Source organism: Rhinopithecus bieti, unplaced genomic scaffold, assembly GCF_001698545.2.
Source record: "Rhinopithecus bieti isolate Rb0 unplaced genomic scaffold, ASM169854v2 scaffold_29388, whole genome shotgun sequence".
Classification (NCBI taxonomy): Eukaryota; Metazoa; Chordata; class Mammalia; order Primates; family Cercopithecidae; genus Rhinopithecus; species Rhinopithecus bieti.
The window spans coordinates 2,500,264-2,515,090 of NW_016813389.1; the positions used below are offsets into that span (position 1 = coordinate 2,500,264).

General features: G+C 55.1%; 1 protein-coding gene across 1 annotated transcript in view; it reads left to right on the forward strand.

Annotated features, from left to right (window-relative positions):
* The window catches only part of HMCN2 (hemicentin 2), a 182,566-nt gene that overhangs the window by 104,692 nt on the left and 63,047 nt on the right, over positions 1 to 14,827 (forward strand). Inside the window, 13 exon segments of the mRNA XM_017848185.1 lie at positions 840 to 1,015; positions 1,764 to 1,860; positions 2,009 to 2,128; positions 4,733 to 4,894; positions 6,030 to 6,311; positions 7,429 to 7,596; positions 8,757 to 8,870; positions 9,489 to 9,575; positions 10,745 to 10,936; positions 11,803 to 11,976; positions 12,119 to 12,235; positions 12,757 to 12,899; positions 13,893 to 14,043. Coding sequence (XP_017703674.1) covers positions 840 to 1,015; positions 1,764 to 1,860; positions 2,009 to 2,128; positions 4,733 to 4,894; positions 6,030 to 6,311; positions 7,429 to 7,596; positions 8,757 to 8,870; positions 9,489 to 9,575; positions 10,745 to 10,936; positions 11,803 to 11,976; positions 12,119 to 12,235; positions 12,757 to 12,899; positions 13,893 to 14,043 — 1,983 coding nt within the window.

Here is a 14,827-nt window from a genome sequence, read left to right on the forward strand (position 1 = left end):
AAAAAAAAAAAAAAGAAACAAAGAGAGAAAAAGAGAGAAGGAAGGAAGGAAGGAAGGAAGGAAGGAAGGAAGGAAGGAAGGAAGGAAGGAAAGAGGGAAGGAGGGAAGGAAGGAAAGAAGGAAAGAGAAAGCGAATGAACTTAGTCTTGGGTGGGAGGTAGTAGGAAGGATTCGATTCTAGCTCTTTCCCTTTGCTGGAGTGAAGATGGTTAACACATATTGTATGCCCAAGAACCCCACCTGTGCCATTGGATTTAACTTCATGGCAGCCCCACCAGGTGGAGATTTTCATTATCCCCACTTTACAGATGAGGAGACTAAGGTCCAGGAGTGTAAGTAGCATCCCAAGGGCCTTGCATGGTGAGCGAGTGGTGGAAGGCAGGATTCCACCCCAGGAGTTCTCCCCCTGGACCCTGCGTTCCTTCCTGCAAAGCTGCACTGGTTATTTTTGTTTCAGGGGCAAAAGGTGGTTCTGAGACCTGCTTTAAAAAAATTTTTTTAAACACAAATTTTAAATTTTAGAAAGTTTTGAGATAACTGTGGATAATTGTAGATTCACAGACATCTGTAAGAAATAACACAGGGAGACCCTGAGTTTCCTTCCCCAGTTTCCCTCCGTGGAAACATGCTGCAGAAATCTGGGATGTGGATATCGCGACAATCTTACTCAGACTGGCTCCTCTGAAGCAGGACTGAAGGCAGGGGAAGGGTGGGCGCTCCTGGCTGCTGCGAGTAGCTAGGCCTGACCCAAGGTGTGGCCCCTCCTTGCCTGAGGGAGCCCCTCTCCTGCCCCCTCCCACATATGCCTGAGGGAGCCCCTCTCCTGTCCCCTCCCACAGTGCCCCCGAGTATCCTCGGAGAAGAGCTGAATGTGTCCGTCGTGGCCAATGACTCAGTGGCCCTGGAGTGCCAGAGTCACGCCATGCCCCCTCCTGTGCTGAGCTGGTGGAAGGACGGGCGGCCCCTGGAACCACGGCCTGGAGTCCACCTCTCTGCAGACAAAGCCTTGCTGCAGGTGTGCAGGTCCCCAGTCAGCCAAGCAGGCCTCCATCTCGGGCCACAGGCAGGATGGGGCCTGCAGGTGCCCCAGCTCAGTGACCTACAAGCCCTCTTCCTCCCAGGGGATGGGGGACAAAACCCCAGGACTGGGTCCTCAGGGCCTCCCTCAGGGCCCCTGAATCAGCTGAGTGGCACCAGCTGTTGGGTTAGAACCTACCTCACCTGCCTGCTCCTCCTCCCACCCCTCTACACCTTGTGATATGATCATTCCCAACTCAGAGCACTGCCATTTGGCTTCCCCTCCTTCCGTTCATTCTTCAAAGCCACAGCCTAGCCCCAGCACCCCATGTCAGGATCTGACCCCTGAGCACAGGTCCCCTGCACCCCACCAGCCTTCTTCTTCCACCTTCTCTTCGGGTCTGTTTTCTTGGGCTTTCCAAAGAGGCTGGCAGCAGATGAAAGGCAGGAGCAGGTCTGATCCAGTCACAGGCCTTCCCCTTAGCAGATCTGGGCCGTGGATGTGAAGGTGGGGAGGCTGGCAGGGCTGCCATCCAGGGGGCCCTTCTCAGGCCCACCACAGGCACCGGCTTCTGGAAACTTCCTGGTGCAGCTGGTGGGGAGATGCTGTCCCTGCCCTGTGCTCCAGGTGGGGAACCTGGGGCTCAGCGAGGTCACGTGATGTGCCTGCAGTCACACAGTCTATCCAGGGCTCACCCGTCTCTGTGCTGTCCCTACCCATGGGGGGGGTCTCTGCTCTCGGCCAGGTGGACAGAGCCGACGTGTGGGATGCGGGCCGCTACACCTGTGAGGCACTGAATCAGGCCGGCCACTCAGAGAAGCATTACAATCTCAACGTCTGGGGTGAGGGTCTCCCGGGCTGGGCACGGGGAGGGGGCTGTTGCCTTGATTGGGTCCCAGGACACAGCCCTCCCCCAGCCTGCCCTTGCCTTGCTCATCCCCTCCCCATCCCAGTCCCACCCCCACTAACCCTCTCTCTACTCTGACTCAGTTGCTCCAGTGTTCCCCTCGAGGGAATCCCACACCCTGACTGTGATCGAGGGACATCCTACCAGGCTGTCCTGTGAATGCCGGGGCATCCCCTTCCCCAAGATCTCCTGGAGGAAGGACGGTAGGATTGCTGCCCTTGCCCAGCCCCACCTCATTGCCAGGCACAAGGAGGCTATGCCCAGCCCCCACTGGTTACCCCCACCCCAGAACCTAGCTGAGATGGGGGGGCTTATGGCTCGAGGGGTGGGGATGCTGGTTACAGAAGTGACGCTTCCCCCAGCCCCTCTCTCCTCAATCTGTGAGGCTGCAGGAGCCCCTGGTCCTGCTCTGCCAGTAAGAGCTGGATTGATCTTCAGGCCTCACTTCAGACGTCCCTTCTTCCAGGAAGCCCTCCCTGACTGCCAGGCTGGGACAGAACCTCCCTGATGCAGTCCCTGTCACTTGTCATGTGACCCACATTAGTCCTTCTGTGTGTGTTCTTCCATTAGTCTGTGACCCCTGTGAGGCACCACCTTGACCGCCGCTGAATTCCAAGTTCAGTGTATGTACAAAAAAGGTGCTCAAAAAACATTTGGAATTCACTTCACCAATTTTTTTTCTTTTTTGAGACAGCGTCTTGCTCTGTTGCCCAGGCTGGAGTGCAGTGGTGCAAGCTCAGATCATTGCAACCTCCGCCTTCTAGGTTGGAGTGATTCTCCTGCCTCAGCCTCCCAAGTAGCTGGGATTACAGGCAGGTGCCACCATGCCCGGCTAATTTATATATTTTTAGTAGAGACAGGGTTTCACTATGTTGGCCAGGCTGGTCTCGAACTCCTGACCTCAGGTGATCTGCCCACCTCGGTCTCCCAAAGTGCTGGGATTACAGGCATGAGCCACCGCACTCAGCCAATTTAACCGATATTTATTGAGCGACTATGCCAGGCCCTGTTCTAGGCACTGGAAATACAGCAGAGGATAAAACAGATCCCCACCCTCACAGTGGGGGCAGTCAGATAATAAACACACAGTTAGTACATGACTCAGTACCCTAAATGATAAATGCTATGGAGAAAAATAAAGCTAGGAAGCCGGGGAAGATATCCTGGGGGGTTGTAGGATTTGCAGTTTTAAGTTGGGTGGCCAGGAATGCCTGACCAAGCAGACTTGAAAAGGTCAGGGCTGAACATGAGAATATCACAGGGAAACGCAGCCCAGGTGGAGGTAAGGGTAAGTGCAAGGGTCCTGGGGCAGGAATGCTGCTCGGATGGAGGAATGAGAGGAGGTGGGGAATCAGGGATGATGGAAGAGAATGGAGCTGCCATTACCAGGATGGGAGACCCCAGGGGCAGGTATGGTAGAAAGACCTAGCATTTGGGGTGAATTAATCTTGAGACATCTGCTAAACGCCTAGTGAGGTGTCAAGTGGACAGGGAGAGACAGGTGTCTGGAGCTCAGAGGAGAGATCTGGGCTAGGAAGCAGCCTGGGAGTAGCAAGACAAGCTGAGGTCACCAGGACAGAGAGGAAGGAAGCAATGTCAGGTGGCCACTGGGTCTGCTTCCCTGCTGGGACATGCATATTGAGTCATGACCCAGTCCAGAGGTCTGCTCCTCTAGAAACAGAGGTGGAAGGGTTTAATCCAGTAGGTCAAGGTTGACAAATCCTCCTCCTACAAGGGGTCTTCTTTTTTTTTTTTTTTTTTGAGACGGAGTCTCGCTCTGTCACCCAGGCTGGAGTGCAGTGGCCAGATCTCAGCTCACTGCAAGCTCCGCCTCCCGGGTTCACGCCATTCTCCTGCCTCAGCCTCCCGAGTAGTTGGAACTACAGGCGCCGCCACCTCGCCCGGCTAGTTTTTTGTATTTTTAGTAGAGACGGGGTTTCACCATGTTAGCCAGGATGGTCTCGATCTCCTGACCTCGTGATCCGCCCGTCTCGGCCTCCCAAAGTGCTGGGATTACAGGCGTGAGCCACCGCGCCCGGCCCTACAAGGGGTCTTCTTGATGCCAGGTCTACCAGTTGCCTGGTCATCCTCCTCAGGCCACTATAGCCAAATGGATGGTCATTCTGTCAATAGCCTTTATTGAGCCCTGCTGTGTGCCAGGCCCTGGGGAGCCACTAAGGATCCCGGGGGGGGGAGGGGCTGGTCGCGGTGGCTCACGCCTGTAATCCCAGCACTTTGGGAGGTTGAGGCAGTGGATCACCTGAGGTCAGGAGTTCAAGACCAGCCTAACATGGTGAAACCCCGTCTCTACTAAAAAATACAAAAATTAGCCGGGTGTGTTGGTGTGCACCTGTGATCCCAGCTACTCGGAATGCTGAGGCATGAGAATCACCTGAACTCAGGAGGCAGAAGTTGCAGTGAGCTGAGATCATGGCACTGAACTCCAGCCTGGGCAACACAGCGAGTCTCTGTCTCAAAAAAAAAAAAAAAAAAAAAGGATCCCAGAAGGAAATTGAGGCAGGGTCTGCCATTCCAGAGGGCCCAGGCCAGGGTAAGATTCAGATGGGGCACTGTAGGCAGATCTGTGATGGGGAGAAGCCTAGGGGGATAGGGAGGAGCTCAGAAGAGGCACCAGGACCAGATATGGCACTCATGTAAGGCTTCCTGGAAGAGGTAGTGTCTAAATGGACACCTGAAGGATGAGCAAGAGTTGGCAAGAATGGGTGGGAAGACGAAATTTGCAGGTGGAAAGACATCATGTCCTTGCAAATGCCCTGGACCAGGAGTTTCTTTTTCCCTACACCCAGGTCAACCCCTCCCAGGGGAGGGGGCTGGCCTCCAGCAGGTGTCAGCTGTGGGGAGGCTGCTGTACCTGGGACAGGCCCAGCTGGCTCAGGAAGGAACATACACCTGTGAGTGCAGCAACGTGGCGGGGAACAGCAGCCAGGACCTGCAGCTGGAGGTGCACGGTGGGTGAGCCGGGCGGGGGCTGGGAGGGTCTGGGATCATGGGCTGACTGGGCAGGTACTGCCCTCAAATCGGAGCAACTACAGGGAAGTGATGGTGTGTGGTGCAGGCTTTCTCCTCCCTCAGATTCCTGGTGTGAGATTCCATTCTCACACCGCTCTAAAGATACTACCTGAGACTGGGTAGTTTATAAACAAGAGGCTTAATTGACTCACAGTTCCACATGGCTAGGGAGGCCTCAGGAAACTTACAGTTATGGCAGAAGGTGAAGGGGAAGGAAGGCACGCCTTCCATGTTGGCAGGAGAGAGAGAGCGAAAGGGGGAAGCACCAGACACTTATCAAACAAGCAGATCTCATGAGAACTGACTGACTCACTCACTACCACAAGAACAGCATAGAGGAAACCGCCCCCATGATCCAGTCACCTCCCACCAGGTCCCTCCCTCCACACGTGGGATTACAGTTTGAGATGAGATTTGGGTGGGGACACAGCCAAAACGTATCACCTGGCATTTTGACTGCCCCTCCCACACAGCTTCTCACTAACCCAAGCATGGCAGGCAGGGGGGCTGTAGCACAATCCCTAAGGGCCCCCCAGTGGTCCGGAGGAGAAAAGCCACAGCTGAAACAGCTGGAAACCCGGAGGAAGTGTGAGCGTTCTGTGAAGCTCCTCTATGTGATGGAAACCTAAACCGTATCACCTGGTCCTGCAGTGAAGCAATGAAATCCCCCAGCCTTGTAAAACTCCTGCTGGAAAATAAAACCAGGAAAAGTGCTGTTCAACATCTTGAGGAGAAACCCACCCACAGAATAATTTTCCACCCCCAACCAGTCCCAACAACTGTTGAAGCTCCAGGAAGTCTCTGGTTTTTGAGGAAGAAAACCCGTCACACATCCTGAAGGGTTGTTCCCCACATAGCAGGCCTGCCTGTGACTCCCAGGCTCTAGCAGTAGGGTGCTGTTATGACCCCATTGTTGGGAAGGAAAATGGAGGCCCAGAGAGGTGAGGTCACGAGGTCACACAGCCGGCGATGGCAAGAGGAGAGGGTGTGTCCCTACGGGGCCCGGGGCAAGTGTGTGGTGCCTGGTGGCCTCAGCAGCTTTCTCTGATGGGCTTTCTCTCCCCATCCCTACAGTTCCCCCTCAGATTGCCGGTCCCCGGGAGCTTCCCACACAGGTCTCCGTGGTCCAGGATGGAGTGACTACTCTGGAGTGCAACGCCACAGGGAAACCCCCTCCGACAGTGACATGGGAGCAGGACGGCCAGCCCGTGGGGGCCGAGCTGGGCCTGCAGCTGCAGAACCAGGGTCAGAGCCTGCATGTAGAGCGGGCCCGGGCTGCCCACTCCGGACACTACAGCTGTGTGGCCGAGAACCTGGCTGGGAGGGCAGAGAGGAGGTTTGAGCTCTCTGTGCTGGGTGAGGACCGGCAGCTGCTGGAGGAGGGTGGGTTGGGGCAGATGAGAGTGGGCAAGGCTGGTTCAATCTCCAGGCGCAGCCCTCGGGCTGTGATCCTTGGGTCACACCTGTTCTTTCCGGAGTCAGGGCTCTAATGAAAGCTGCTGCTGGGGGAAGCCACCAGCACTGTTCTCAACAATCAGGACTGGTCCCAAATGGCCCCAGTTTCCCCCAATTCACCTCTTCTCCCTCCCTCTCTCTCTCCTGGGTTCACTCTTCCCCTACTCTCTTCTGGGCACTGGGGAAGTAAGCAGTCCCTGTCCTGCGTGACTGGTATGTGATGGGGAGAATTCAGGGGCTTGTGAGAGACCAGGAAAACGTCTAATACTGTTGGGGCAGGTCAGGGCAGCCTCCCAGAGGAGGTCCCCTTTAAGCTGGACCATAGAAGGTAAGTAGGAGTTAGGCAACTGCTGGGTGAGGGGAAGCACGTGCCAGGCAGAGGGTTGCTGAGGCAGCCTCATGCATTCCAATCATTTACTGAGCTCCTACTGTATGCCTGAAGGGATAATTCAGGGTGGAGACAGGGAATGGTAAGAGACAGAGTGGGAGAGGTGGGCAGGGATCAGTTGAGGGAGGACCCCCCTCACCGTTGCTGGGATCTTGAGCCTCACCCAGATATCCCCAACACCCCCATCTCCCTGGATAGAGAGTGGCTTCCTTCAGGAACAGGTTCTTTCAGAACTGCAGCATTGCCACTTAGCATTGCCACATGTGCATTTAGGAAGCGCATCTGGCCTCACCTTTACACTAATTCCAGTCCCACTGACTCAGTGCTTGCTCTGCCCAGGCACTGGACTGGGTACTTGCACGTGTTCCTGTTGAATCCCCCAGCAGCCCACTGAGGGCTTGGGGAGACTGAGGCCCAAGGAGCCTGCCTGACTCCAGAGCCCAGCCTGTGGCGCCACTGGCTCCCTCCTAGGTGTCCTCGTTTTAGGGGGAGCAGCTCTGCTGTCATCACTTCTGTTCCTCAGACTCTCCCAATTGGTGGAGTGAGGGGACGGTCAATGGGGCTAGGGAAGGAGCATGAAGCACCCAGCCCCAATCTGCACCCTGAATGTGGCTTCTTCTTTGTGTCCAGTGCCCCCAGAGCTCATTGGAGACTTGGACCCGCTGACCAACATCACTGCCGCCTTGCACAGCCCCTTAACTCTGCTCTGTGAAGCCACAGGGATCCCGTCCCCGGCCATCCGCTGGTTCCGAGGGGAGGAGCCTGTCAGCCCGGGGGAGGACACCTACCTGCTGGCAGGTGAGATACCAGTCAAGGTTGGATCCTGGGAATCAGGCGGGCCCTCCGCCTCTGCCTCTATCCATTACATGCCCATGACCTCTGACCCTGAGCTGCCAGGCCTGGTTGGAATAATCATTCCAGCTGCTGGTCCCCAAAGAATGTAGCCCAAAACACTAGTCAGGTGAGGTGCTCCAGGAAAAAATCACGGATTTAGATAAATTTGGAAAAGGCTTCCTGCTCTGCTCACCTAGAGAACCACAGTGAGCATTTGCATAGCAAAGGTTCTGATAAGTCCTGCAGAAAAAAAACAAAACAAAACTTTGGCACTTACATATAACATCGCACAGAACAGTAGCAAGCTTTTGGATGTGCTGATCTAAGCACCTTCTCTGAATATTTATCCCCCTCATAAAATGGGTTTGCGAGGTTCTTGCTGGTATACAAATGGGGCACTGAGGCCCAGGAGTCTCTGTCCCATCCAAATCCTGCAAGGACTTCAAGGTCCCTGAGGCTATGCCTCAGTCACCCATCGGTTGTTCCATGCAGCCTGTGATGAGATGGCAAATACGTTTCCTCTTGGGCATCACTTCTGAGCACTTGGTAAGAATTGCCGGGTGCATTCTGTGGATAGGAATTCAGAGACTGCATTGGGCCCAGTGGAAAGGAATGTGGCAATCAATTAGTAATGTCTGCTCTGGGTGCAGTAACAGCAGTGGTGGCCTGTGTCCTGTGTATCTGCCCTCCCCACACTGGTCTTGGGAGACCCTTGGGTTCCTCTGAGAGGAGCTGTCTCTCCCTGAGAGGTCCTTGGGAGGAGAAGATCTTTTACCAGGTCTGTCAGAGTAGAGCAGAGGTCTGCTGGGCCAGGACTACATAATCCATTGCTCTCCCTTCAGCTGCAGCCAATTCCTAGAGCCAGGGGTGGCCGGGTGACAGATACTTCTTGCTAGAGCAGGGTCCTCAGATTTATTCTGGTACATGTCTCATCTCCAGGCAGCTCCATCCGCTTGTTTACCCTCCTGGGCCTCAGTTTCTGGATCTGAGGAACAGGACACAATGGGAGACAGACACGTACATGTGTAATTATAATGCCTCTTCCTGCTGGGCAGCAGGGGGCTCAGCTTGGGACAGAATACTGCTCAGAGTCATGCTTGGGGCCCACACCCCTCCCTCCCCAGGTGGCTGGATGCTAAAGATGACTCAGACACAGGAGCAAGACAGTGGCCTCTACTCGTGCCTGGCAAGCAACGAGGCTGGGGAGGCAAGGAGGAACTTCAGTGTGGAGGTGCTGGGTGCGTTACAACTCCATTCTCATGGGTGCCCTATGAACTCTTCCCCACTGCCTGGGTGCTCCCAGAGGCAGGGCCCCAGACCCATGGCTCGTGCTGTAGGAGGAGTCCAGCAGAGAGAAAGAGGGAGAAGCTAAGCCTTGTACGCTTTGCCTCATCAAAAACGTTTGTTCAAGCCTGGGCAGTGTGGCGAAACCCCATCTCTATGAAATGTACAAAAATTAACTGGGCATGGTGGTACACACCTGTAGTCTCAGCTACTCAGGAGAAGAAGCTGCAGTGATTGTGCCACTGCACTCCAGCCCAGGTGACAAGAAACCTCTGTTCTGAGGCTGCCATGGAACTTTCCAGAAACAGCAGGGACAATCCAAAGTGGAAGGGGCAAATATTTTTGACACCACTAAGACTGCCTGCCTCTCATCAGTCTTCTTCTGAGGCACTGGTACTTCCGTCAGCCAGTAGGAAATGTTTCTTAAACTCACCACCTTATGGAAACAGGCATGGGATGGGGAAACTGAGGCACAAGAAACGGTGGGCCCTTGGCTTCCTGTTCTGTGATTGTGTAGCCTGGGAGGGCCAGCCCCCCCAGTCACTAGCCATTTGTCTCTCTGCTTCTCCCAGTGCCTCCCAGTATTGAGAACGAGGACCTGCAGGAGGTGATCAAAGTCCCTGAGGGACAGACTGCCCATCTGATGTGCAACGTCACAGGTGAGGGCCACATGATGTGGTGGGCTGGGAGAAGGGGTGGGAAGGCAGCTTCAGAAAGGAGGGGATTGATTGCTGGGGATCTGCCCACCTGCCCCAGCCCCACTCCTCCTGACTGGCGTCTCTCTACGTCTTGGACTCGGCATCAGGTCCCGGCTCATCTTTGCATGTGTTCTTCTGTCCCAAACACTCTTCCCTCTCCCCACCTCACTACAGACCTCAGCTTTCAGGACCCTCCACAGGGAGCCCTTGGCTGGCCCCTGAGGCCCAGTGGGCCACCTCCACTGGGCTCCCACAAGCCCCCATGCTTCCCTGTCCTAGCACTGACCCACATTGGACCATAGTGGCCTTGTGGCATCTGAACTTATTGAAGACCCAGCTGCTGCCTTGCCACCATAGTTTCCCCAGTGCCTGGCAGAGTAGGCTCCCATTAATGCTTATGGGTTGAAGGATGGATGGATGGATAGGTAGGTGAATGGGTAGATAAATGAATGGGTGTATGAATGAATGAGGGTTGGATGGATGGATGTGTAGATGGGTGCATAGATGGATGGATGGATGGGTGGAGAGATTTATGGATGATTGGCTGAATAAAATGATAGGTGGGTAGGTAGGTGGATGGATGGTTGGACGGTTGGGTGGATGGGTGGTTGAATGGGTGGATGGGTGAATGGAGAAATGAATGGATGATTGGTTGAATGGAGGGATAGTTGGGTAGGTAGGTGAATGGATGGTTGGATAGTTGGATGGGTGGGTGGATGGGTGGGTGGATGGGTGGGTGGATGGGCGGGTGGGTGAATGGAGAGATGAATGGATGATTGATTGAATGGAAGGATAGGTGAGTAGGTAGATGAATGGATGGTTGGATGGATGAATGGGTGGGTGGTGTGTGGGTGGGTGGGTGGATGAATGAATGGATGGAAGGAATAGCTTGTTTTTCTGTCTTGCCTGTCTGTACCAGGTGATCTCTACCCATTGCCCAGTAAGGAGAAGGCAGCCAAGTCACAGAGGAAGGGGCACAGGCTGCTGCTGCTGCTTCTTGTTGTGCTTCACGGGCCTCTGGGCCGGGATGGAGAATTCACATTCCCTGACCCATCTGGGACTAGCCTGTGACCCCTGTGCTGCCCTAGTCGAAGGCTGCCAAATTGTCTCATTCTCTGCTCTGCATACAGGCCACCCACAGCCCAAGCTCACATGGTTCAAAGATGGCCGGCCCCTGGCTGGTGGAGATGCCCACCACATCTCCCCAGACGGAGTCCTCCTGCAGGTCCTCCAGGCAAACCTGTCCAGTGCTGGCCACTACTCCTGCATTGCAGCCAACGCTGTTGGGGAGAAGACCAAACACTTCCAGCTCAGTGTCCTGTGTAAGTTTTGGACATCTGGCCACCGCAGGTGCTGGAGGGAGGGAGAAGCAAGGTGACTAGCTCCTTACAACTTCCCACAAACCGTTCTACTATTTTTCTTCTAACTCTCCGAGTTTAACAACAAAAATCATATAGCGACTCTATTGACTGAACATTTACTATGGGCCAGGCATTTCAACGGGTCTGATTGATTGAATCTTCACAATGACACTAGGAGGTAGGAGATGTGCTTGTCCCCATGTCACTGATGAAGCCCTGGGGATCAGAGAAGTGACAAAGTTATTGCCAGGCCCCAGGGTGGTGGGTTCACAACCAGGCGTCTCTCCATGTCCTGAGGACAATACATACCTACTATTCTGTTAGCCTGGAGAAACAGAGCATCTATCAAATGAGAGGGGCACAGACCAGCTTAGAAAAATCTGTTTCTAAAATGTTGGCAGTTAAAAGGAGAGACCCCTGCAGGGGTTGAAAGAAGAAATCTTGGGACCAATGAAAGCATAGCTACTCTACTCAGCGGGGAACAAAGCCCCCCAACTCCCGCTTCCCTCTCAAATAGAATTGAGAAGACTCTGGTTAATTGGTAGAGAGGCTGGGTGTTGAGAAGCTGTGGGGGAAATGGAGGCAGAAATTATTCAGCTTTCCCTTGTAGTATTGCTTAGTGTTGGGAGAGCCGGGCTCTGGGTCACCCAGGCCTGAGTTCAAGCCTGGCCACCCCGGGCATGGGCTTCTCTGAGCCTCAGTTTCCCATCTTGGTAATGTAAGTGACAGAAGAACCGAGGCCAAGCACTGGGGTCCGAGGCTTTCCTGGTCCTTAGCCTAGGGTCAGGGATCTCTGCTCACAAGTGCCCCCTGGCCCCCCATCACAGTGGCTCCCACCATCCTGGGAGTGACTGAGGACAGTGCAGACGAGGAGGTGACCGTGACCATCAACAACCCCATCTCTCTGATCTGCGAGGCGCTGGCCTTCCCTTCCCCCAACATCACCTGGATGAAGGACGGGGCCCCTTTTGAGGCCTCCAGGAACATCCAGCTGCTCCCAGGTGACGCCCTCTGGTGGGGAGGAGGGAGGGAGGGGACAGGTGACATGTCATCAGGGTTGGAGGAGAGGACCAGTGAGCCTGTCCTTATGCCTGGCATGAGGCTGCAGATTTGGGGTGACCCTGGCCACTGGCCCCCACACAGGTACCCACGGGCTGAGATACTGAATTCCCCCCAGAGGAGATGCTGGTCAGTATACCTGCATGGTCACCAACGAGCTCGGGGAGGCCGTGGAAAAACTACCATGTGGAGTGCTCGTGAGTCGGGGATCCTGGGGCACAGCCAGGTGGGCAGAAGACCATCTGGGAACCCAGGGGCCCGGGCACCTGAGCCACTCTTGGTGCTCCAGGGTGCCTCCATGTGGCATATGTCCTCTGACAGTCATCTGGCAGGTAGGGCTGGCTCCAGTGGACATGATGACGAGAGAACAGTGAGTTAGGACTTGGGCCATGTGGGCTCCCAGACCCACTGCAGTCCTAGCTTCCTTCTGCCACTTCTGCATTGGCGTATAACCAGAGGCTCTGCAGATTGAGACTTGGGACCCCTAAGGAGGGCCTCTGAGGTGACCCCAGAGATTCTCCTGCCTCAGACCTGCCCTGTCCTATAACCCCTACAGACAAATGCTCTCTCCCCTAGTGAACAGACAGGAGCAGGGTAGTTTCTGGGATCCCTGTGTCTCTCGGGCCAGCCCCAATTTCTGGGGCTACCCCCAGGACCAGGGTAAGCTCAGGGTCTCAGCACCCATCCCCCAGCTCTGCTCTCAGACCCCTTGTGCTTTTCAGTCCCCCCTTCCATCTCCAAAGACGACCCCTTGGGGGAGGTCGGTGTGAAGGAGGTGAAGACCAAGGTCAACAGCACCTTGACCCTGGAGTGTGAGAGCTGGGCTGCGCCCCCACCCACCATCCACTGGTACAAGGATGGACAGGTGAGTGTGGGACCCCTGTGCAGCTTCTGGCTCTCACCTCTGCTTCCAGCTGGTTCTGCTTGGAACCTTCCAGAAAAGGCTTCCCTTAAAGCGCCTGGCCCTAGAGCTGGTCCGGGCCCCACCCACCCTTTATTTATATTTTATTTTATTTTATTTTTTTGAGATGGAGTCTTGCTCTGTCACCCAGGCTGGAGTGCAGTGGTGCAATCTTGGCTTACTGCAACCTCTGCCTCCTGGGTTCAAGCAATTCTCCTGCCTCAGCCTCCTGAGTAGCTGGAATTACAGGTGCACACCACCATGCTCAGCTAATTTTTGTAATTTTTGGTAGAGATGGGGTTTCACCATGTTGGCCAGGCTGCTCTTGCACTCCTGACCTCAGGTGATCTGCCCACCTTAGCCTCCCAAAGTGTTGGAATTACAGGCGTGAGGCACCCGACCCAGCCTTTATTTTATTTTATTGTTTTATTTTTATTTTTGAGACAGAGTCTCGCTCTGTCACCCAGGCTGGAGTACAGTTGCACAATCTTGGCTCACTGCAGCCTCCACCTCCTGGGTTCAAGTGATTCTCCTGCCTCAGCCTCCCAAGTAGCTGGGATTATAGGCACGCACCACCACGCCTTGCTAATTTTTTGTATTTTTAGTAGAGATGGGACTTCTTCATGTTGGCCAGGCTGATCTCAAACTCCTGACCTTGTGATCCACCCACCTTGGCCTCCCAAAGTTCCAGGACTATAGGCCTGGCCACCACACCCAGCTGTATTTTTTAATAAAAAGTTGAACTCTTTATAAACTTTAAACTGTACTATTTCACCCATGTGTAGCCCTTCTCATCTTTATACTCTATGGATTTGGTTTTATAAACTTCTCAGGGTGTTCTTGTCACTTTATGCTGCATTTTTGGAGAATGTATTGAGAAATAAGCACACTTGTTTTGCTGCTCTTGGCCCCTCATTTCTGATCTCCCTCCCCGCAACCCCCTCGTCTTCCTCGCAGCCCGTGACCCCCAGCCCGCGGCTGCATGTCCTGGGCGAAGGGCGACTGCTCCAGATCCAGCCCACGCAGGTCTCAGACTCAGGGCGGTACCTGTGTGTGGCCACCAACGTGGCTGGCGAGGATGACCAGGACTTCGATGTGCTCATCCAGGGTGTGTGGCGCCAGTGGGCTGGGGGTGGGGCTTCGGCCAGTATGAGGACACTTCGGGGCTGGTCCTCCGCAGGCACCCACCCTGTGTCCTGCAGCTCACGTGCCACCCACGGCATCTCCCAGTGGCTCATCTTAGCAGCCCAGAGCAGCATCCTGCCCCAACCCCTCTGCCTGGAGGGACCAAAGCCAAAGACATGAGGACTCTGGCCCCAAACCACAGAATTGAATGGTGGAGCCTGGAATGGTCTGGTTGAGCCAGAACGCAACACTCGTAGCCCCGCTGCTAGATGCCTCTCGAGAGCGATGTTAGGGAAACCTGGGGATTTGCTTTTTAAAAAGTGAAGGAAGGAAAGGAGGGAGCCGGGCGTCAGAGAGGCTGGGAGGGAGAGGCTGGGAGGCTGGGAGCGGGGGCTGAGAGGTTAGAAAGAGGCTGCATGGGGGAGGCTGGGGAGAGGATGTGGAGACGGAGGGAGAGGCTAAGAGGCTGGGATGAGGAGGCTGGGAAGGGGAGGCTGGGAGCTGGGATGAGGAGGCTGGTAAGCTGGGATGGGGAGGCTGGGAAGGGGAGTCTGGGAGGGGGAGGTTGGGAGGGGGAGGGTGGAAGGTAGGAAGGGGAGGCTGGAAGGCAGGGAGCTGGGAGTGGGAGGCTGGGAAGGGGAGGCTGGGAGGCTAGAAAGGGGAGGCAGGGAGGCAGGAGGCTGACAGGCAGGCTGGGCGATGGATAAGTGTTCAGAACCAGGTTTTGCTACACGATGCCAGAGGACTGTCCTGGCAGGAGGAACAAC